Genomic DNA, 24,626 nt, shown 5'->3' on the forward strand with positions numbered 1-24,626 from the left:
CTAATGCCACCGGCAATCATAGATTACTTCTGCTTGTAATTGCTAAATCTAAAAAATCAAGTGCCTTCAAAAATTTAAATATGAACACATTGCCTGTGAACCAGGGTTTGAGCTACGGTCGCATTTTTCGCAAAATGCGAAAGAAAATCGTAGAATGCAAAAGAAGTAGCCACTTTCGCAAAAATGCGTACAGGAGGTACGAAACGAGGAGACTTCCAACCATCAATCATTACATTAGCATTGTAGCATTTTGCTAAAGCTGTTCCCTACATTTTCGCTTTTTTGTGAAAGGAATTTTTTATCCAGTTTAAACCCTGCTGTGAACTATTATGCCCAAAAAGTGCTTGGATGGACCAAACAATCTTTTCAGAATGTTTCCACATTGTTTTTTGTGCCTCAAGTTAAAGGCCTATATGGCCATTATTTGCTCATATGGCCAAAAAACGATTGCAGCAGGAAGCGCTGCTGTTAATGGCCAATGCCCCAAACACACCCCTCTTGTGAACTCAAGTGACTATGGCAAAACAACACGCTCTTTCTCCCAGCGAATATAATTCCACTTATCCGCCACTAAGTATTCAGGGCATAATTGAAAATATTAAGCGACGTTACAGAAAAGCTTTTGATCAAAGGCTTGCTTTCATCTGCTGATGCCATGACTGTCAAAGAATCTTACAATAGACAACATAAATTACACCATTTTAATTTTCATCCCACAACCAGTGAAATCCTGTTTGGTTATCCATCACGGCCCTGGGCCAGACGGTGACAGTTAATCGAAGTTTTACTGTACTGTTGAGAATTTAGCAGAGATGTCATTCAAAGCATTCATTAAACAACGATATAACTAATTTATTATAAAACAGATTAACATGATCACACGGAAAACGCAATCATGCTACAGCAACTCACAAGCTATTCACTATACTGGAGAGAAAACATTGTAACCTCTTTCACTAGCTGCTACAGTACCGCAGCCACAAAAGAACTATACAGGAGCTAAGCAGTCAAGAAAACATTACAGTAAATATCTCAACATATACAATTGAAGGGTCCAGGGATAAAACCACTTACAATTTTGTTAATACTGAGATAGTGGTGCCATCTTTTAGCATTTAAGGAGAATTATTCCCCCTCCCATGCATTCATTTTTTAGGCAGAACGACTTTAAAGCAGTAAGAAAAAGACAATAAAGTTTCAGTATACTGAGGAAAAACCATTTTACTAAGTATTCAGGATTATTCTTCTCAAAATCTAATTTCGGTTATAAAGTGGTTTTACTAAAGATGAGGTGAGAATATTCTCGGAGAACTATTAGAAGTTATTTTTCCAAGTATATTATGAGAATATTCTCCTGGATGAAAAATTGGAAAATAATCAAAAATATTCATTTTTCTTTTAAATAATTTAAATTGTTTTACTAATTTTATTTATATTGTGCAATATAAATCAGTTTTCATTGCCTGAAACATTTAAAACAAAACAATTTTTGGTATAACCACCTCCAATCACAACTTTTAGTTCGAGAATGTTCTACAGGTCATGATGAGAGGTTTTAAAAGTTTGGTTATATAAATATTTTAGAAACCTTTAGATTAAAACCTTAAAAAATTATTTTTAAAAATTAGATTAATTTCTTTTGTTGTGAACTTATTTCTGAAAATTTAACAGAAGTTGATTGATAAAGAAAGCTAAAAAAATTATTTAATCATCTTCATTCTAAGATAAACTGTTGTTTTCTTCAATGCACACACTTAAATATTCTGTATCACTCACATTTCTTTAAAAGTTGTGCAATTCAGCCCTGTTGGTTTACTTTTCTTGCTTTCAAACTTTAATATTGTGGTCTACAAACTTCAATATTTCCATCTTCTTAACGGGAAGAGACAGGGACAGAATATTCTCTCAAAGGACTATTTTAAATTACTAGAGAATATTCTTATCAAAAATAATTATTCTCAAGTTATTTATCTAGATTTATTATAATACACGTGTGTGTGTGTGTTATTACATATATTCTTGATAATACCCTCTGGAAAGATTTTGGTAACTGAAGAATATTCTCTGAAAAGACTTAATAACTTCAGAATAATTATTATTTTCTATAAGAATATTTCCCCAGTAATTTATGAAAGTAATCCTTCCAGAGAATATTCTCAAGGATATTATATGTAACTATATTATAAATAACAGGAGAATATTCTCATCAACAACTTCGCAAGGATATTCTCAAGTTATTTATAATAATAATATACTAAAGAATATTCTCCTAAAAGATTATTCTCGAGAATTTTAAATGTCTAGATTTTACCCGTGAAAAAAAAAAAAAAACTCTTCTCAATTGCTTTTATACTACTTGCCTTCAAGAAAGGAACCTACAAACTGCAGGAAACACTTGAAAATCTATCGGAGTACTTTTGCAATTTTATTTCAACACTCAGTCCAGTCTTTGCGATAATATTATTCAACAATCATAATTATTGCACCAATAAGATGTATGATGCGAATTTTCCCACACATATCAAAGTAGTTTATTAAATGATACAAACAAGATTACAAATATCTTGAAAATCTGAATTTTCAGTTCAGAAAAAAAATCTCGTTTTCAGTTTTCCTGAAAACGAGGAAACAAAGAGAGGTCAAAATATATATCTTCCCTGGGATGACAACTTGAGCCCTGCGACATAAGATTATCGCAATGGCTCTACATACCACAGTCAGGATTTCATTGAAGTAGCTTTACCACATATTACAGGACTTGACAAATAAAAACGAAACTATAAGGCAAATTTTTCAGGAACCAAGCATATTTTTTTTAGACAAAAACCCATTAAGAAATTTTTTCCTTCAATTTTTTTGAGACTTTATGACCTTTTTCCATCTTGGTAGACATGCTGACATTGACATAAATTTCGAAAATTTTATGAACATAGCACTTGTAAAAGCCTGAACATATATATTAAATGAATCCTCAGATATCCTCAGTCAGCCACCTCGTTGGGCATTTTGCCTGTTGTGGTGTTGTATTTGTATATCCATACTAATACAACATAAACTAGGAACAGGAAAAGAAACAAATTAATCATTCAGCAACTTACCACTCCAACATAAAAGGCATCCATTTCACTCCCTTCTTTGCTTTCGCCCTTCTTATTGATTTCCTTCTTTTTCTTACTTTTGCCCTTTTTTCCTTTAAAACAAGATAAAATACAACTTTATTTAAAAATAAAATTACTTAAAATGCATAAATTCTGGATATTTTATCTACATACAGCAGCATACCATAGAAAAAGGGTAATTTTTTCTCAAGTTTGCAACACTAGGAAACTAAATAATAAAAGCACACTGTTTTAAAGAGAACATGAATCAAAATACTTTAAATGAAGCAGACTATTCTATTTTCTAAGTTGAGCAGTTGGTCTTTGCATACGGCAATGGAGGCAATGAATTCACAGCAATTATTAAGGGTTGATTCTTTCAACAGCAATTAGAAATCACTAAATCCTCCCCCCCCCCCTTAAAGTTCCATATCTTTTTAAATCAGAAAAGTTTAATGAGAGAGAAGCAGGCTTTCTTCCGATTTTCAGCAGGTGCAAACTAAGTGGTTATAGGGAAATTTTTCCATTGAGAAATCATTTTTACAACAGGGATCATACTCATTTTCATAAAAACAATTTCCCTGACTTTTCCAGGTTTTTCAGAAAAATTTTCAAAAAAATTCAAGTCATTTTTAACTGACAATTTAAAAGTCTTAATTCACTATAATTGTTATATCATATACGTACATCATTGATTATAATACATCAATTGTAAGTTTATATTATTACAATAATTATAAGTTTATATTATTACATTAATTATAAGTTTATATTATTACATTAATTATAAGTTTATATTATTACATTAATTATAAGTTTATATTATTACATTAATTATAATTGTAAATTATTACATTAATTATTTGTACATGCATTTATGCTTTTTAAATACATTACCCGAAGAAAAAATGAAATACAAACAGCCCCCTATATACAGGGTGTTCTGTAAGTGCTAATGCAGCCTTTATCTCATCAACCGCCCATCGTAGAGGTATGGTTTCAATTTAAAAAATGCTTAAAAGGCATTTGAATAATATTCGCTGCACAAGCTGGACATATGACGTCGCTAACAACAGAGGACAACAACTACGAAGACAAAACTGGGAATAAAAATGTTTAACGCCAGCTGATGAACTCAATGCTTGCCTCAGATCATCAACACTCTGACACAAAGTTAAAAAAATATTATCCACCAACATGCGAGTTTCAACTGCAAAATTACTCAGCACTGCTATCATTTTCACAAACTTGGCAATGGAAGAATTCCCATAGATAAAAACACTGGACTGATTACGTTCTCAAATGGATTTTGCCAGTTGTTGAACTTGCAGACAGTCGTCCCAAATATTCAACAAAAGCACCAAAACCATGTGTGGCTTTGTGAGAGAGAGATTCTGGCACCAAAAAATGACAGTGTGAACAAGATCAACGAAAAAATCCTAAAAATTATTCCGGGAGACTCCACATCTTACAAATCGGTTGACACTGTCACAGCACAGATAGCTCTCTATCCTGCAGAATTTCTGAACTCTGGATATTCCGGATGTGCCACTCATGGCCCCCACAAGATGTGGGCTGACAAGACTCCAGCCCTGGGACCCGAGAGGATTTTAATAATTTTTTTGCTTTTCATGCTATAAATTCATCATAAAGCGAGCCCTGTGAAAGTCTGGTCGGGGGTCCCTAAAAAGATTCCAGCCTAGGGGCCCTGCTTCAGGATATGGGGGCCATGGTGCCACCACACAACTTGACCCTCAAAGTCGGAGCACCTATAATGATTTCAAGAATTGGGAGACACCGAGACTCTGCAATGGCACCAGACTCTACGCAAAGAAATTGCACAATTACATCATTGAAGCAACGACTCTAATTGCCAAAGGAGAAGACGTCTTCATTTCACGTATGCCAATCATCACTGAAGAAATGCCATTCACTTTCATGGGATTACAGTTCCCGGTTCGTTTAGCTTTTGCCATGACAATCAACAAAGCACAAGGCCAGTCGTTAGCAGTGGCAGGTATCAACCTACCAGAGTCCTGTTTTTCACACGGACAGCTTTTCGTCGCGTGTTGGTAATGCCAAAAATTTGTACATCTACACACCAGATGGAAAAGCAAAAAATATTGTGTATTCACAAGCGATTGGCTGAAGTTTTTAATTAAAATATTTAAAAATAAAAGTAATTTTTTTCTTACTTGATGCAGAAATTTTTTCGATTAAGAAATAATAAGCTATACATATATAAATTTTTTACGAGGCGGGCAATGTCGCCGGGTATCAGCTAGTTGAATATATTCTCTTGTTCAACAGCAATTTGTAATTTCTTCCCTATCATCTCAATATTTCTTCTAATAAAGTCATTATTAAAACTTTCCGCCATATCTTTAGGATTCATAGACTAGGCCACTCACTCACTGAGTCACTCATCCACTCAGTAGCTCACTCACTTGCTCATGGACTCAGTAGCTCAGTCACTCACTCGCTCACTTACTAGATCACTCATCCACTCACTAGATTATCCACTCACTCACTAGATCACTCATCCACGGATTCAGTAGCTCGGTCACTAGATCACTCATCCACAGATTCAGTAGCTCGGTCACTCACTCAGTAGCTCACTCACTCGCTCATGGACTCAGTAGCTTGCTCATGGACTCAATCCCTCGCTTTCTGACTCGCATCGAGCTGTTGTCGGTGAATTTTCCTTAAACCAATTATAGCATTATACGATTACATAATTCACAAAAACATCACAAAAAAGTGAAGTAATAAAAAAAATAACTATAATTTACTCAAGAAATGTTAAATATGTTGTCCACCGTGTTCTGCCTATGAGGTGAAAGCACAAAAATTCTTGTTCAACAGATCAGAGTATGCCATGGTCATGATGTGAGTGCGCTTGCAATCCATCTTTATTAAACCAAATGCACCCCAACGGTAACATTCCCGAGGAACTTCTAACATATAGGGGGATATGCTGAAGCTTGCAATTCACCAAAGTTTGCAACACCGACCACTGTTCGTAACATTTTGAGGTTACCCCCCCCCCCCCCGCGTTAAGATCAAGTGAGGTGACAGCCAGCCAGGTGACAAGGGACGTGCCATCCTGTTATTGTCAAAATGGGTCTTCAGTATCTGCTTTGCTGGTATTGCAATGTGCATCTTGATAGAAGTTGTTTATCCACACACTGATGCTGTGGAAGTCCCGAAATGATGTTGTTGCACAAAATAAATTATACTGCTGGCCAAGTACATCATCAACTTGCACTTTTTTTTCCTTTTGTTAAAGAAATTTCCATTGCTTCAGGATTATCCATGCAAATTTTCAAGTCATTCTGACCAGTACTTATTGTATAGTTTTGGAATCAAAACTTTAATTCCAATCGCCCTATATATAGCTGATTATTTTTCATAAATCTGTTACTATACAGTAGAACCTTGACTGAAACTGGACTTGACCATGAAAGTGTAAAAAAAACTTGAATATTAAGGCTGGGTGATATACAGTGTGAGATGTGCTACTTCTTATGGGAAAGAAAATTAAAATGTGAGTGAGGTAATGTAACTACTAGTACACTAGCCTTTGTCCTTTAGGGACAGCTGGTGTCTTTATTGGATTATAGGACCACCTGCCCCTAGCATGATGTCACTACTGTTGCTGCTTCTTTGTGAAGGGACAAAGAAACCCTGTGAGTACCACTAACACACCACTACATTTAGATGTGTGATGTAATCCTTATTCATGAATTTGCTAAAGAGATCCGAATGTAGCCAAAGGTTAGAAAATCTGGTAAGAATGAGAAATTTTGGCTTCTGTATATAACTTCAAATAACTAAGATACTTCATATGAAAATATATATATATTCAGGCCACTTTTATGAGACTTTTTGAAAAAAAACCACTTATACCATCTTATGCCATTTAAAGATATGCCATCAAAATGTACCTCAAGAACATAAAATGTGGTAAAAATTAAAAATTTTGGCTAATAATGAACCAATATGATATTTTTCAAGGAAAAAATTATATTTAGGCCACTTTTGATTTTTTTTTTTAAAAACCAAAAATACTTCAACGTGTGGTTTGTACCACACAAACCTGATTACAAATATTCTTGAGAATCTCTGGAAGGATTACTATTATAAATAACTGAAGAATATTCTCATCGAGGAGAATATTCTCGGGAAGGACTATTTTATATATACACTGAAGAGCCAAAAAAAACTGGTACACCTGCCTAATATCGTGTAGGGCCCCCGCGAGCCTGCAGAAGTGCCACAACACGACGTGGCGTGGACTCGACTAAAGTCTGAAGTTGTGCTAGAGGTAATTGACACCATGAATCCTGCAGGGCTGTCCATAAATCCATAGGAGTAAGGTGGGGTGGAGATCTCTTCTGAACAGCACATTGCAAGGCATCCCAGATATGTTCAATAATGTTCATGTCTGGCGATTTTGGTGGCCAGCAGAAGTGTCTTACAGAAGAAGTCAGAAGAGTGTTCCTGGAACCACTTTGTAGCAATTCTGGACGTGTAGGGTGTCGCATTGTCATGCTGAAATTGTCCAAGTCCGTCGGAATGCACAATGGACATGAATGGGTGCAGGTGATCAGACAGGATGCTTACGTGCCTGTCACCTGTCAGAGTCGCATCAGGGGTCCCATATCACGCCAACTGCACACACCCCATACCATCACAGAGCCTCCACCAGCTTGAACAGTCCTCTGTTGACATGTAGGGTCCATGGATTCATGAGGTTGTCTCCGTACACATCCATCAGCTCGAAGCAATTGGAACCGAGACTCGTCAGACCAGGCAATGTGTTTCCAGTCCTCAACAGTCCAATGTCAGTGTTGTCGGGCCCAGGCGAGGTTGTGTCGTGCAGTCATCAAGGGTAAACAAGTGGGCCTTCGGCTCCGAAAACCCATATCGATGATGTTTCTTTGAATGGTTCGCACTTTCATGTCTTTCTTTTCTGGATTAAAAAAACATGACAATTTTCCAGGTTGTTGTCTGAAATATTTCCAGGTTTTAGAACAAAAATTAGCCATTTTTCCTGATTTCCCCAACTTTTTTTAGTAAAACATTTTCCCCTGACCCATACCATACGAACACCCTGTTACAAGCTATACGAGCTTGTCAATGCTGAAATAAGGATTTTATGGATGTGAGATATCTTGTCATTATCACTTAAAGGGTTAAGAATGAAATGCTTATGAATGAGTGCAATAAAAGTTTGCTATCGTTTGGACAAAACCAGGGTTGTTTGGTTTAAACCTTGGTTTTAACCAAGTGGTTTTTTTCAAAAAAATGAAATAAAAGTTGCCTAAATATCATTTTTTTTCTTGAAAAATATCATATTCGTTCATTATTAGCCAAAATGTTTCATTTTTACCACATTTTATATCCTTGGGGTACATTCTGATGGTATATCTTTAAATGACATAAGATTTCATAAGTGGTTTTTTTCAAAAAGTCTCATAAAAGTGGCCAGAATATATATATATATTTCATATGAAGTATCTTAGTTATTTAAAGTTATATACAATAGTCAAAATTTCTCATTCTTACAACATTTTCTAACCTTTGGCTATGTTCTGATGCAGTGGATAGAACTATCTTTAGCAAATTCATGAATAAGGATTGCATCACACATCTAAATGTAGTGGTGTATTATCTCACAGGGTTTCTTTTTCCCTTCACAAAGAAGCAGCTACAGTAGTGACATTATCATGTTAGGGGCAGGTGGTCCTATAATCCAATAAAGACATCAGCTGTCCTTAAAGGACAAAGACTAGTGTACTAGTAGTTACATTACCTCACATACATTTTCATTTTCTTTCCCATAAGTAGCAGCAGTCTCCTACTGTATATCTCCCAGTCTTAATATTTAATAGTAGTTTTTTTTTATACTTTCACACTGTTAAGCCCAGTTAATCAGGGTTCTACTGAATAATAACAGATTTATGAAAAATAATCAACTATATACAGGGAGATTATAATTTGAATTGTGATTCTCCAAAACTATACAATAAGTACTGATCAGAATGACTTGAAAATTTGCATGGATACTCCTGAAGCAATGGAAGTTTCTTTCGCAAAAGAAAAAAGTGCAAAATGTGCAAGTAGATGATGCTGTACTTGACGAGCAGTATAATCTATTTTGTATATCAATTTATATATCATTTCGGCATTTCCACAGCATAAGTGTGTGGATAGAACTTCTATTAAGATGCACATTGCAATACCAGCAAAGCAGCTGCTGAAGACCCATTTCGACAGGATGCACCTTAACCCTTGCAACTTCTGGCTGTGGGGGTACCTCAAAATGTTATAAACAGTGGTCAGATTGCAAACTTTGGTGAATTGCAATCTCCAGCACATTCCCTATATGTTAGAAGTTCCTCAGGAATATTAATGGGGGGGGGGGGGGACACGTTTGGTTTAGTTTAATAAAGCTGAATTGCAAGCACATTCACATTATGACCATGGCATACTCCGATTCTGTTGAACAAGAAATTTTGTGCTTTCAACCTCATAGCCAGAACACGCAGTGGACAACATATTTAACATTTCTTAAGTAAGTTGTAGTTATTTGTTCAATTACTTCGTTTCTTGTGATGTTTCCATGAATTATGAAATCGTGAAATACTATAATTAAGGTATTCTGCCATGACTGGCTATTGTTTCCATTCTGCGAGCAAATTTCCCACATGTTGAATGATGTCATTAATTTTAAATTTTTAAGTATTTTTTCCCCTTTATCAAATAAAATTGATTTTTTTCAGGAATATTCATATCAATTTTCCAGTCATTCTGACAATCGTTCTTTTTTTACAGTGTTTTGAAATCAGAACCTTAGTTATAATCTCCCTGTATATCGTATATCATTGCTAATTAATCTGCATTATTTATGCTTCATTAAATTATTATATTCACCTAATTTTTATTACTTTTTGCAAAATAGCTTCATAATTAAGCATACTAAAAGTAACTGGAAAAAAACCTTTATATACTATATGATTAATAATAACATTGAAAGAATTTTCAAACACACAGTAATCCATTGAGTTAAGCAAAAAATAATTAAATTGCAAAAGTTGGTTTTTGTTAAAATGTAATAAATATTTATTGATTAATTAGCATGGGAATAGTGTTAATTACATTAATAAACATTTTATTTTAGTTAATTGTTAGAAGTTTGAAGGATTTTTCAGAAATTTCATTGTTTTGATGTTAACACTATTTAAAACAAAAAAACCGGTTTAAACCAAAAAAAAACCCGGTTTTTTGGTTTTTTTCAAAAACACCGGTTTTTTTACCAACCCTGGACAAAACTCTAATATAATCAAGTTGATAAAAAGCTTATGAAAGCAAATATTTCGGCAAGTCTGCATGTTTTAGATAGCACAGCGATTTCTAAAAAAAATTGTTTGTCTGTGGAACTGGCTCCTAGGCCTGGTTGACTTGAAAATGTTATGAATGATCAAAATGTAAATACAGTCGGCCCCCCGTATTCGCGGGGGTTACGTTCCGGGAGTGACCGTGAATAACAGAAACCATAGGTTTTTTTATTGTATATCTCGTTTATTGAATATCATGAGAAAGAGCAGGGTGACGCAGAGGTAGAAGGGAATGTAAAAGAGCATGCAGCGATTGTTGGCGATGTTTTCTGAAAGAATGTTGTTGTCATTTTTCTGTTTGCAGTGTCTTCTTCATATCATTAAGTATGTCAGAGTATGTTCGCAAGGCTTCCTCTACTAATTTTTCTACATGTGAAGAACGTAAAATAGAGGGATTTATGTTATAAAAATAATCTATTGCTGATTTCAGCTTGTGAATCGAGAATGTTTCGCTATGTTACTTGTGGTGAACTTGTCTTCTACTTCTTTATCTGGTACTGCTTCAGTTTCAGTAACAGTTAGATGCATTAACTCCTCCTTGGTCAACCCAATATCAAATGTATCAAACTTTTCTTGTTAAGTTTTCATTTTGATTTACCTTTTCAAAGCATTATCAGTAGCACTAGAAAAATGAGCCATCCTAAACAAGCACAACTCAAATTTCGTAAATAAAACACGTGAACGACAATTGCCGAGTATTTTAGAGAAAAATTCCAATAAAGGAAAAAACCGCGAATACGGGAGGCCGACTGTATTGTCTCAGCCATCTTACAAGACAATCAGTCAACTAATATTATGAAACCATCAATATTTTATATTATATGTAAAAATTTACTGCTTCACCATGTTGTGTTCCAAATTTATTTCTCATCGCCTTCCTAAAGAACAAATGCAAACCAGAGTTTACCAGTGTCATGAGTGGAAACAAATGGTTGAAAATTATATAAATTTCCTTGTTATCGTAATAATAGGTGATGAAACTTGGGTGCATCTCATTTCAATCCCTTTATGAAAAATTTAATGTGAAGAAAATTCAATGTGGCAGAAAATTAAATGCAACTGTTGGTGGTGTTTCAGCTGTGCAGGGTTCACTGGGGTATTTTTTTCAACCCCATGCCCAATTGCTGGTATTAAAATAAAGATTCGGGCATGTGTCATAATGAAGTTACATGCCTAACTTATATATAAGTTTCTAGAGATTTGTCCAACCCTGCTATGCTGACTTTTGAGAGGCAAAATATAAGCTGGTGATTTGAAAACTGCTGTGATTTAGAATTAGATTACTGCTCAAGTTTTGATACATATTACTCAATATTCACATTTGATGGTATGTTTTGCAAACTAATACAAGGTTGCAACAAAGGTTTTCCTGGGGGGGGGGGGGAGACAAACATAATTTTGTCACCTCTTTACACAATATAATTTGATAATTTTATTATTACCACTGAAATGATTGCCCTTCCCTAATTCTAGTCCTGGCTAATGTATCGCAAGATAAATAATGCAACCACAAAATTAAGCAATAGTTGGGAAAGCAATGTGCCCTCAAAGATAAAGTATTGTATTTAAGTCAGGTACAATTCTTGATACACATATATTAGCTAATTGGGACCAAAATTAGGGAGAAGTGCATCTTTTAATAAGAATTGCAATGAAAGCCAGGGCAGTCATTTCAACTTTTACTGGGGGGGGGGGAGAGACAAAGCACATTTACTATATATATACCATTTTTAGTGTATTTTCAAATGATGGGCATAATGAAAGCTACAGTTATTCTTACACAACAAATATAAAATGAAAAAAAAAACGATACTGATGGCAGCTTTATGAATTTAACTTGCCTTGTGACTGATATCTGCGGTTTTTGAAAACTCATTTTTCATCAAAATCTGTAAATGATTGCAATGTAGCCTACACAAATTCATGTTTTGAATGTGATAACACAGTGGTCAATCAAAAGAAATAAAAACTTTTAGCCTTGGGTTGAAATTGAATGACAGTTACATTGTCATTATTAATGACTCAATTGACAAAAATATTTTTTCATGATTGGCAATGACACAGGATTTCAGGCATGAAAGTTAGACTAGTATGTAAATGGTAAAAAATGGTAAGTGGATATCATAAAGTGGATATCATTGGGAGTATGCTACAGTAAAACCCCACTTAATGGACACCCCTAAGATGCGGTGACCCCCCTTTTACGGGCAAATTTTTTTGTCCTGCCAGTATCCACAAAAGAGAAGTTTTACTGTAATATACTACTTATCTGAAATAATGAAGACAACCAGTTTTGGATAAGAAAAACTCTTGTAATGGTAGTAAATACCTCCCCTTAGAGTTGACTAGGAAGCTAATAAACAATTAAATATTTCAAAAATTTGCTCTTGATTGATTTCCAAAATTTTACTTTAAGAAAACTTAAATCAAATTAACTTACAAATTATTTGCACTATTTCTTTGGTTACTGATCTCACATGCTGTCTCTTAGCCCACACCTTTGGATATCTTGGGTAAAAAAAATTGGTTGACATGGACATGAAGCTTCACATTTACTTTATGCTTAGATTCAATATAGTTGATACTATATATAGGCGGTTTCAAATTTAATACATTTTGCTTCAAGGCTGTAAGCATAGAGCCAAGTCACTTTAAGATGTTCAAGAAAAAGTTCTAACAAAAAAGTTCTAACAATCTTAAAAATCTAAAAATTGAATTTTTCATATTAACAACATTAACATCTGAATGTTTTCAAAAAGACGAAACTTAAACGAATATAATAAACTTAACGAAATAATTTGTTTGCTCAACAAAATAAAAAAATCTTACTTTTTTTTAGTTCTTTCACTTAACATAACTGAAAAATTCAAACAAAGAAGCAAAGTCACTAAGTCACTCAGGGTAATTTTGATTTGCCTGGGAAATTTTGGGGAGGGCACAAGTATTTTTGATACATTCAAAACTAGCACATATGACTTCAATGAAATTTGTTTTCTTCAATGCATTCTAGTTTTACTTAAGCCTTCAAATGTACATAAAATCCTTTCATATAATTTTTGAACTAAAACATTTTAAGCAATAAACATTGAAGTTGGTAGTGAGGATTCATTCCAAACTAAATACCCTGGATTAATTCAATTTTTAATGATGCGAAAAAACTGAATAGCAGAAAGGGAAAAACATCCAGTTCAATACCATTAAGAGAATCTTTTAATAAGGAATAAATGTCCAAATGAAAAGAAATACTGGTTTGGCTGGTACGAGATCTGGACCATCACTTCCACTCTCTCAGTTATTATGTATCAAGGTTGCAATTTATAAAATATATTAGAGTTTGCAAACATACTCTACACAGTGTTTAATGCATATGGACTATATATAATAAGGGCTTGACAAATCCCAGGCACCAAGTAGCCACGACGACTATAAAATTGATATTGGCACCTAAAATTTGCTGTACCTGAATGCTACATAGAGTCTATGAATGACAAAATTTTCGGATTTTATAACAGTATCTTTTAACATAGGAAAGATATAAAATAAATGAAAAAATTGAAAAACATTACAGTGAAACCTCTTTTACAAAAGCCAACAGGATAAAAAAAAATTTCCATAAAAGATGGGTTGCCATCAATCCAGAGTTTGAAGTGCATACCTTTATTCATGAGAAAATTATTTGGCCATTAAGGATGAGTGAGTGCATCTGAAGGGATGTTCGTTAAGAGCGGTTTTAATACATTTAATACTGTTTTTCTGGAGATTAAAATCTTTCTCAGCTGCTAAGGAATTTCGCTGGTGCCTTAAAATTTTTTTCAATTTGCTAAGCCCCACTATAATCTTAACCCTTTAAGTGGCAATTAGAAATGACTAAACTCCCCCTCAAAAAATATCTTTTTTTAATGAAGTATGCTTTTATCTGATTTTCAGCTGGTGCAAACTAACAGGTATAGGTAAAAGTTTCTCATTGAGAAATCAATTTTATCAAACATCTGCGCTTGTCAATGCTGAAATAAAAGACTTATGGAGGTGAGATATCTTGTCATTGCTGCTTAAAGGGTTAATCATGGATTATGGTTTTAAAAAGCTGCCGACACCTAAGAATAAATTAGGTATAAGGAATATTTCTAAACTTCTAAGGGGAAAACCATTAACCATTTATCTGGCTACCACGGCATACAACGTTGTGAAGATTTTTTTTATAATTGTTTTTGAATCGGCAATAAAAAAAATCAGTTAAGAACATGAAGTCAATTTGAATGTATATATAAAAATTTTGTTCAGGGAAAATCCATCTTACTATTGGCTTCAAACTTTTAATAAAGGGAAAAAAATTAATTGGTCAAATGACTGGTTAAAGCATGAGTTGAGGAATATAGATGGTTTTTTGGGTTAAGATTTGTATAATAGATATCTTGTCAGAATAGTTGGTTAACTAATAAATAATTTGATAATTTTTAAACAGCATTTATTATTGTAATACTCTTGTATTTTATTGTAATCCATAGATTTAGTTTCATCCAACTCTATGATTGTTGAGTTGATTTTTTCCTCAAGGGTCAACCAGATTTTGGAAAAACATGATCAAGTAAATCATGCAAATAACACATGTTCACTGATCCCAATGAAATCATTACAAACATTTTTGCAGATTTGTGTGGCCAATATTTCTGCAAAAATCTCCAGCTATGCACTATCAGAGTACGAAAAAAAAAACCCCTAATGAAACAAGCCAAATTTTTTCAAAAAAAAAATCATTTATAAAGATAACAATAACAAACATGGAAATTCTGGGATCTTGAAGGTTGTTCAATTTAACAAAACATAAGTGTGCTACATCACAGTAAATATTTAGAGTAAACCACACAGGGTGTGGTGGGAAGGGAAACAGAAAATCAGAGAAGACAGGATGTGGAAGCTAGAATAACATCACCAAATATAGAATGTTTCACCTATCAACTGCAGCCAGAGTACAAGTCTCTTGAACAAAATCATGAATAGAAACGCATTGCAATTTTCATTTTAAATAAGTGATTGAAGCTACCCTTGAATTTTCTCCAATTGGCTATGGGGAACATAACTATTGGATAGTTGAAGGCTGATCCTCTAGGCTCCAATAAATTGGGTGCCGAGCGCCAATGTCCTGAGAGAGTGACAACTTTTTTTTTTTTAATTCAAATTTACTTTGGGGGGGGGGGGGGTGTGCTGATCGTTTCTCGCCACGATAAAATTGGCATGGGGGGGTCAATTGAAGGCTGATCCACATAACCTCGATAAATAAATGGGCTGAACCCTATCACCAACCCTGCGAGGGGAATTTTTTTTTTTTAACTACAAAATTTACTTTGGAGAAGCCCTATCAAAGATGGAAGATCCGGGACTAAGGGCACGGAAACCATGGCGGAAAGGCACGCAGCTCATATGCCACGATAATAAAAAAAATCCCAATCAAGACTACTTCGATCCGAAAAATATGAACAATCATTTCCATTCAATAAAAAAACCGAACTCCTGGACTTGTTTAAACAGTACAAAATAAATTCAATGCAAGAAATAGTTGGCATCAGTTTGCCAGAAACTTCGGTACTTGTTAACCCTTCGATGGGCAGCGCCGTATATATCCGCTCAAAAATGTTGTGGCGAATCTGGGCAGCGCCGTATATATCCGGCCGACCTGGTCAGTTGCCTTCCCCTACTTTCTTTGTGTAAATCTGTCGCCCCTGCAGTTGACGAGCTCCTCCTCCAGTATTCAGAAGAGATCATGACATTGTAGGACGCTCTATACAGCTACACAATACAGAAAGCACACGGTAACAATGCTATTATCCCTTGCATTGTAATTGCTATCTTGAGGTGCAAAGGGTTGTAGGGAAAGAGAATTCTTGAAGATGTTTCTGTGGTCTGAAGTATTTTTTTTTTCAGTCCAAAAATAGAGTATCGCTTTTTTTCCCTTTCACTCAGTTATTTCTTCTATATTTGATTTTTTTTTTTATTTTTGAAACTTTCGGGTGATGATTAGTTTAGAAATGGATATGATACAGAATTTATGTTTCAAAATAACTATGAACGTTAAACTAACACCTCTTGAGCTGAATTTTTTTTCGTAGTAAAGAAAGGACCCCCCCCACTCCTTCACCCTCTCATCATAAACTGACTTATTTTCCGCTAAACTATGCTATATAAAATTATCCGTGGTCAACTATGATACTGTAACTAAGCCATCCATCCTATTTCTCTAACATAATATAAACTGTCTCCAAAAATTAAATCCTATTTCTGCATCTTCTGACTGTTTTAAATATAGTTTGTTTTTCCTCACACCTATAGTCGAATGGAAAAACTCTCTCCCCTCAACTATCATTGATCACAGTCTGTCACAATCAAACACATTCTTTTGTATCGGTCTCGACAAACAATATTGTATGAGTAAATGTAAGGAATTTCGCAATTTCAGCATTTATTTATTTTTTTAACTACAATCTCTCGTTATTATCTATGCATATCATTTCCTCAATAACCTCACAGTCTATAAATCGAGTTTATTACACTGCTGATGTATTCCAAAAACATAGAAATTTTAGTATCCATTACACATCTCTCACGTTCTTTGCGAACATCGAACTTGAATATTCCATAGTTATTTTAAACTTCTGGAACTTTAGGTCGTACATTGCAGTCAGTTCTGTGAAGTTTTTGAAGTGACACTTTCCCAAGCCTGCACAATCTTCCAATCCTAACTTATCACATTCCTGAGTTAACGCAAAAGGGAAGGTCTAACCACCCCCATGAGCCAGTATAATAGTGTTATTTTGTAGGAAAAAACGTAACCCCCCCCCCCCCAAGGAAATATTAAATTATTTTGAAACGCACCTCTCTCCCTCTGAGAAAATCCTGCCTACGCCTATGATCACATTCACCTCTTTGGCGTAGTCTTGTCTGTTCTTTCTGTGATTGATAAATGTCAATATTGTGTTGAGAAAAGTGCTCTTGTAGCGAAACTGCGTGGATCACAGAATGCCCACTTACATGGGTTGCATATACGATGCAGTTCATTGGAAAATTCTGTCGCTCTCAAAATAATATTTTGAAAGTACGATGAAACTTTTATGAAACGGCCGTTCGGTATTCCGAAAAAAAGACCGTTTGTGAAGTTGATCACCGAATAGAAGTTGGGCGATGGTAGAAAGAAGAATAAGGTGAAAAGCGTGTGGTGTGTCAAAATTTCGGATTTCATCGTCACCGAAGAAAAAATCTCATGCTCAATATATTTTACAATGCCCAAGAAACAGGTGCATATACTTTGGGCAGAACATTGAATACCAGATTATCCGATCAATTCTTGAATCTGTATTATCAGAGATCTGTTTTTTCCTCGTAGTGAGTGCTACACTCAATGAAAAGGAAAAGCCTTGTGTTCGTTCTTTCCTCGCATTATTTTATTCTCTCACTGTTTTTATACTGTATGTCTGCGTGCTAAAAAGTAAAGAAAGCTCCCACAAAGAGCAAAAACTTTCACGTCCTGTTTCTATTCAGTAAAGATCATTGGTGATCTGTCGTATTTATCCTGTGCCATGGGCGAAAATTTTTTAACTGTCTTATCAGCTAGGATCAATTGTATAGCATTAGCTTTTGTCATCTTACTTACAATTTTTTTTAACCTGATAATGTCACAACTGAATAGGAAATTCGATTGAGCTGGAAAGGTATGTATACTGATGTCCGAAGATTATAAGGTTATACAAAGAGAACTATATAAGGTGTTAATGCATTCAAATAAAACGAAGAAAAACTTGGTTTTTTTTCTTCAACTCTTACGGCCTAAGTTTGAAAGAAAAAACAGCTTGACAAATGTGACGGGACCACGGATCAGTCTGGATTAGGGAGTTAACTCAATTTTTTTGGAAGAGACTCTGTGAACACTCCTTCTTTTCAATCCCACCAGTGTCTCTTTTTACCCCCTCCCTAAAGGTAGGTTTTGCGGACGCCCATGGAAGAAAGCAAGCAGTTCATTCAAAATAAATTGGTTGTATTGACCAGAGCTGATCATAACTGAACGAGGCAGAACTAAATTCTAGGAAGAGGAAGAATTTCAAGAAAAAGACAAGAATTTCTTATTTGGTACCCGTGAAGTTATCTGTATCCGCCCATTAGTATAAGCCTCTTATCATCGTGGCTTGTTATAGCCAACACCAGAGGTAAACACAAATAAGCATTTGGCTGTTTCAAACAATGCTTGTCTCGTGATCTCACACATTCCTACTTTCCCACCTATTTCCTTTCTCCTCGCTCTTCTTTTCTACTTTTTGAGCCATGTGTGTTTCACAATGGTTTTTAATGATTCAGTATAACATTCATACTATTTGACAGGCGAGTAAAAGCAAACTCCCATAAGTACAATAATACTGGCTCTAATGAGTGAAGAAGAATTCGATGAGAGAAGTTAATATCAAGTTCGGAGAACGATTGCTCGTTTTCATCAGTTTCATCCGAATCTTAGGATGAACTCCAGAGTGTAAGAGACTAGTGCAGTCGTGTTGTATTGAAAATTCCAACACCACCTCGAGTACGCTATTTTAGTGGGAACCCTGGCATATAGGTCCCACTATACAACGTTTCAAATTCATTCAACTAGTTAAACATTTTTTTTTTTTTTATGAACCAGTTATTGAAAACATAGTAACGTAGATCAATGACTTTGCTACAGAATATATTCAACAAAATAATGTGGCACCAAAATCAAAGCGTGTTGGTGCGACACGAACAATCCACAAAAAAATTCCAAGTTTCCAAGTGCTATATTCCCAGAGATATTCAAATTCGAAAAGTGGAGGCAATTTGGGGAAGAACAGAGTTAAAAGCGTGTAAAACTGTTTTCCCGCATTTAACGCTGTTCTTTTCCGAAATCTCCTCCGTTTTTCGAATTCGAATACCTCTGTGAATATAGCATTTAGAAACCATGGAATTTTTTTGTTGGGCATCGGGAGAGACAGGACAACAACTTTCTAATTGAAAGCACGGAGGACGGTATAAAAATTTAAGTTTTTTTTATTTTGCTACACACTGTATTTTCACTCTCAAAACTAGTACAGGGGAATTTTTGAACGTCTGCTGAGCGTTTTTTAAATTGAAATCATACCTCTACGACAGACGGTTGATGAGATATGGGCAGAGCTAGTACTTACAGACAGGACCGTAACTAGAATTTTTGCCGCCCGGAGCCAACATTATTTTGCCACCGCCACAACTTTAAAATTTGATATACTTTTTTTATTAAAGGTGCTCTTGTTACCACCTAAAACTACCTCCCCCTAAATTTTGCCGCCCGGGCAGTTCACTCCCGCACCCCTCTAGTTCCGGTCCTGCGTACAGGACACCTAGTATAAAGAGTTGATGAAAACTAACTTGTATATTGAAAATAATTGGGGCAGCTTAAGACCAACATTTCACGAAACTTTGTCGAAGACAAAATTATCCACGAAAAAATTATTTCATTTGTATGGTAACTAATCAACTGTTAATTATTAATATTTTTTTTCAAAACATTTTACGGAAGTTTAAATATAGCGTACATATATGAATATTCGTATCATCGCATACTGAATGCCAACAGATAAATTAACAGACTGACATTTATCCAGTAAACATTGAATGTCCACGATGTGTGTCACACAATAGAAATTGATTTTATATTGAGTATTCACGAAACTTTCGATTCAATCACCGTAAATTCCGGTAAGGATGTATAAGCCACATCTAGAAAGGAAAAAACAAAAGTTTTCGTGGAAAAATATTGTCGTCGAAGCCTCAAGTAAGACGCACATAATTTTCGTCAAAGAATTTAAAAAAAAAAAGATTAAAATTCTTCGTACGTTTCCACTTACGTTCTTTGATTTCTTTATTAATTTTTTTTACCATTACTTGATTAAAAAAAATAAATTAGTAAACATTGAACGTTTTTCAGAAGTGAAAATGTATAGAATTTATTGGAATTCTCGAAGTTTTCATTATTTTCAATCGAATACTCTGTTGTGAATGAAGAAACGTTGCCGCTCGAGATTTTCATGTAATAATAATTATTTATGATTACCTTTCAATTAAAATAATGATCATTTTGCATGAATCCAAAAAATAGAAAGAAATTGGTGAAAATGAAAATTTTTCATTTTTCTCCAAGAAATCAGGGAAAAACGATTTCCTAGGTTTCATAAACATTTAAACACTCAGTGAGGCCATTGTGGCTAACCTACAATAGGTCTATTCATGTTGTTGAGGTATTGTTGCGATGGGAGGATCCCCAATCACCGAAAATCCGGCTACCTGCTGGTGAGAATGGGGGAAAGCATCGTCTTTCCTGAACAGGCTCTGCCCATTTTCGAAGGATTTATCTGAATATGCGTAACTGTCGAAGGGTTAAATGGCAACACTGGCAAAAAAAATTAACCCAGCTGATACTTCAAAATATTATTATAAACACGCCTTTTAAGGCAATCCTACATCGCAAAGATGCAAAGCATGTGGCACGACTACAGCACCATGCATACTACAAAAATAATTAAAAGTTTTAAACAAGACTTGTATAGAACGCTGCGCAAAATACCACAACATTAGTTCATATTCAAAATACCCCCGGCACAAGGTGAGTATTTATAGGAAGTTTTGTACACGTATAAACAAAGTGAAGGGCAATTACTGACCTCGGGGACGTCCATTACACAAACTGGATGAGTAATGATGATATCCAGACATAAATTTCGATAAATCGTCCACACAAACACCAAAGCACAGTAATATCACACCACAAGGATCATCATAATCGAAAAAAATACACGAGGTATCGCGTATAATTCGGGGCGGAGGACCGCTCCACTTATTACGGGACTAGAACCGAAGTGAAAACATGGCTGCCGAGCATCACGGCGAAAAAGAGAAAAAAAAACCATGCTGTTTTTTTTTTTCTTTCCCACGTCGGAAAATTAAGTTCGGGAAGGAACGAGCTAAACAAAAATCAAGTAGGAGAGAGAAGAAAGAAAAAAGCGCTAGCGAGACTTTCTCAGTTCCAACGATGGGGCGAAGATTACAAATTTAGACTTTCCTATGCGACGGCAGTCTATTTGGCACTGCGCGACTTGAAACAACCATCTTTTCGCGCGCACCCCCTGCCACGTGCTTCGAAACCCCACTTCTCTACGAAATATCTCTTGCGGGACGGCCATACCAGGCACCCACAGACACGATAGGCCTAATTTACTTCCCCTCGTTGAAAAAACCTACACACAATCGAATGAGGATGAAACTTTTTTGGCGCGGAGGCACAGACAACTTCAGCGCCAAGGTCGGTTCTGCCTTCCTTCCGAGCGTTCTCACTCATCACCCCCCCCCCCCCACTCCGAAAGATTACGTATTATGTGAATGGTTTTTTTTTTTTCTTCTCTGATCACTTTATAACTAGTGGAACAGATGACTTCGTCCAGCCATTCAAATACCATACTTTGGGGGGTGGTGGAGTGGAAAACTTGTCTTTGCCAGTTTATAGTTGAACATTTAACAGAGCCCACAACCCAGACATTTAAATTTACGAGGAAAGAAAACCACCCAAAAAACATTCTTCGTGAATCATCACTTCCACTGATAAAGGGCACTGGAAAGGTCAGTCTGTTGGACCCGTCTTCAGTAGAACAAAATGAACTTGATAAAGTGGCATAGGCCCATAGCCTACTCTCTCTCATGGTCCAACTTCCAAGAATTCCAAATACAGTCGAAAAAGTGTTAGGAAGGAAAAAATGGTTCAAAAATTTGTTTTCAGCAGTTTCAACAGCCACAATAAATAGTCGAACCGGAAGGATAGGCAGAGAAAGAAGATCAAGAATTTAAACAAAATTCAAGTATTTTTATGTACAAAAAAAATAAATAAAATAAAAAATAGAAATATTCAAATAAAATCCTTTATGTTGATTCAATCAATTTGTTCATTAAAATTTATTTTTAAAGTTGGAAGCTCAAAATTTCTCTGGAAGAGGGATTCTTTGTGCCCCCTTTTAAGGGTCGATCCTGCGCAAGCTCCTGCGTCGGATCCCCGTAATAGCGCAGGGGCTGCTTGATAAAATAATCTCATGAATTCCTACAGATTGCACGACCTATTTTTGGAGCTTCATGACCACATCCTTTGGTCGATAAAGCTTTTCTTCAGCCTTTTCCACTTGGATTTAACATCCCTCCTAGAGCGGCACCCCAATCCACGATCCGTCCCCTACGTTATAGGGTGAAAATTCTGCGACATAAATGGGTGTCGTTAAATAGGGATTAGACTACTTTTTTTTCAAATCGTTTAGCTGTGGAATCAATCCCCTCAAACTTATATTTCCTATCGCCCCTTCAAAAATTTCTTCTGTGCACCCTCCGGAACTGAGACAACTCATAGGATCTTATGTTGTACCTTTAGTCTCCACTTTTTTTGCGCCTAAGGGGCGTGCTGGAGAAGACAATCACAAACATTTGAAAACGTTACGGAATTTGCTTCCAACCCGGAAATTATGTTCCCGAAAATCAATTGCAATAAACAATTTACAATGGTAATTAAAAAAATAATTAGGGTCCCTTTCAGCTACCAAACGAATTTTTCATGGCTGACTAAAGTCGACCCTTTTACACATGTTTTTACGCTGGCCATATCTCATCGAAAAAAAAACCATCTTAAATACGGGACATCTCAAATTCCAGCCGAAAATAGTTGCTTAAAAGCAGAAAATTAATTAAATCTATAACTTAATTATTAATCTATTCCACTTGGATTTAACATCCCTCCTAGAGCGGCACCCCAATCCACGATCCGTCCCCTACGTTATAGCTGTGGCTGAAAGATTGCTGAACGGGAGGAAATAAAAAGCTACAGCTAATCGCAATGAATTGAAACGTATTCCACTAAAAAAAAAGTTTAAACATGACATGAAAATGAATACGAAAGAGATTGGCAAATCGGAATAAAATTACCAGGCAAATAAAAAAAAGTACTCGGCAGATTTTTCAGTGTGGGGGAGGTACCTGAGGTTTTTTTTTTACTATTGGGGAATTAATGGTGCCTTTTATACTTTTAGAAAACAAATATTGTCATGAAATCATAAAATTATGTCTCATCCTTAGACTCCCAATTTAGCAATCACATAGAAAGAGTAGATCGATATACATAGAAAGAGTTTTAGTCGTGCAATAGATTTCCTAGTAGTGGAGACTAAGGACTTGCAGACTAGCCAACTTTTGGAATCCAGAAATCCGGAGGTTCTCCCGGAGGGGGGGGGGGGTTTCTTTTCGAGTTCGCTGTTGATAACTACCTGTTTCATTCAACATACAGGGTGATTATAAAAAAAACTATCCCGACATATGGGCCCTTAACTATCATACCATTCACAGAAACTGAATGAAATTTTGGCATAAGGTATTTTGAGGTATGCGCTCAAGAATGATATGGAAAACAACAGTGTCACTCTAACAGTTACAGTGAGAAAATTTCGAAAATATCAAATGGCAACACCAAGTTTTTTGTATTGGAATGTGATCTCCATTGTGAAAAACCCTAAATAGCGTTCGAACGGCAATTGTAGCATGAAAATCACCGGCGGTAGATAGGCTAAAAGTGAGGGCAACCAATAAGGACAGAGAAGCAGCATAAAATAAGGCATTTTATTGTGTTTCACAAATTTTCCACATGACCTTGTGGAGGACTAATCAGGCTGGGATCTCAGCCGAAGAAACGGTGTGACGAATGAAACGAACATTAATGCTCTGGTGCACGGCAAAGTCCTTTTTACTTTTTCCTTGCCTAGCTCCGGGGATTTTCGTGCTACAGGTGCCATTCCAACGCTATTTAGTGTTTTTCAGTGTGGAGATCGCATTCCAATACAAAAAAACTTGGTGCTGCCATTTGATATTTTCTCACTGTAACCGTAACTGTTAGAGTGACACTGTTGATTTCCATATCATTCTTGAGCGCATACCTCAAAATACCTTATGCCAAAATTTCATTCAGTTTCTGTGAATGGTATGATAGTTAGGGGCCCCATATGTCGGGATAGTTTTTTTATAATCACCCCGTACTTTGAGATGACTTCTTTTGCTGGGTTATTCTTAGAATATT

General features: G+C 35.5%; 1 protein-coding gene across 4 annotated transcripts in view; it reads right to left on the reverse strand.

Annotated features, from left to right (window-relative positions):
- The window catches only part of LOC149076178 (eukaryotic translation initiation factor 4 gamma 3-like), a 146,976-nt gene that overhangs the window by 55,317 nt on the left and 67,033 nt on the right, over positions 1-24,626 (reverse strand). For all 4 annotated transcript variants that reach the window (XM_089243737.1, XM_089243738.1, XM_089243740.1 and 1 more), the window contains exon 8: positions 3,099-3,190. In XM_089243737.1, the coding sequence (XP_089099863.1) occupies positions 3,099-3,190 (92 nt within the window). The remainder of the gene's footprint in view (positions 1-3,098; positions 3,191-24,626) is intronic.

This window comes from Pholcus phalangioides, unplaced genomic scaffold (assembly GCF_987345545.1).
Source record: "Pholcus phalangioides strain wild (caught in Gottingen) unplaced genomic scaffold, Ppha-v1.0 ptg000015l_1, whole genome shotgun sequence".
Classification (NCBI taxonomy): domain Eukaryota; kingdom Metazoa; phylum Arthropoda; class Arachnida; order Araneae; family Pholcidae; genus Pholcus; species Pholcus phalangioides.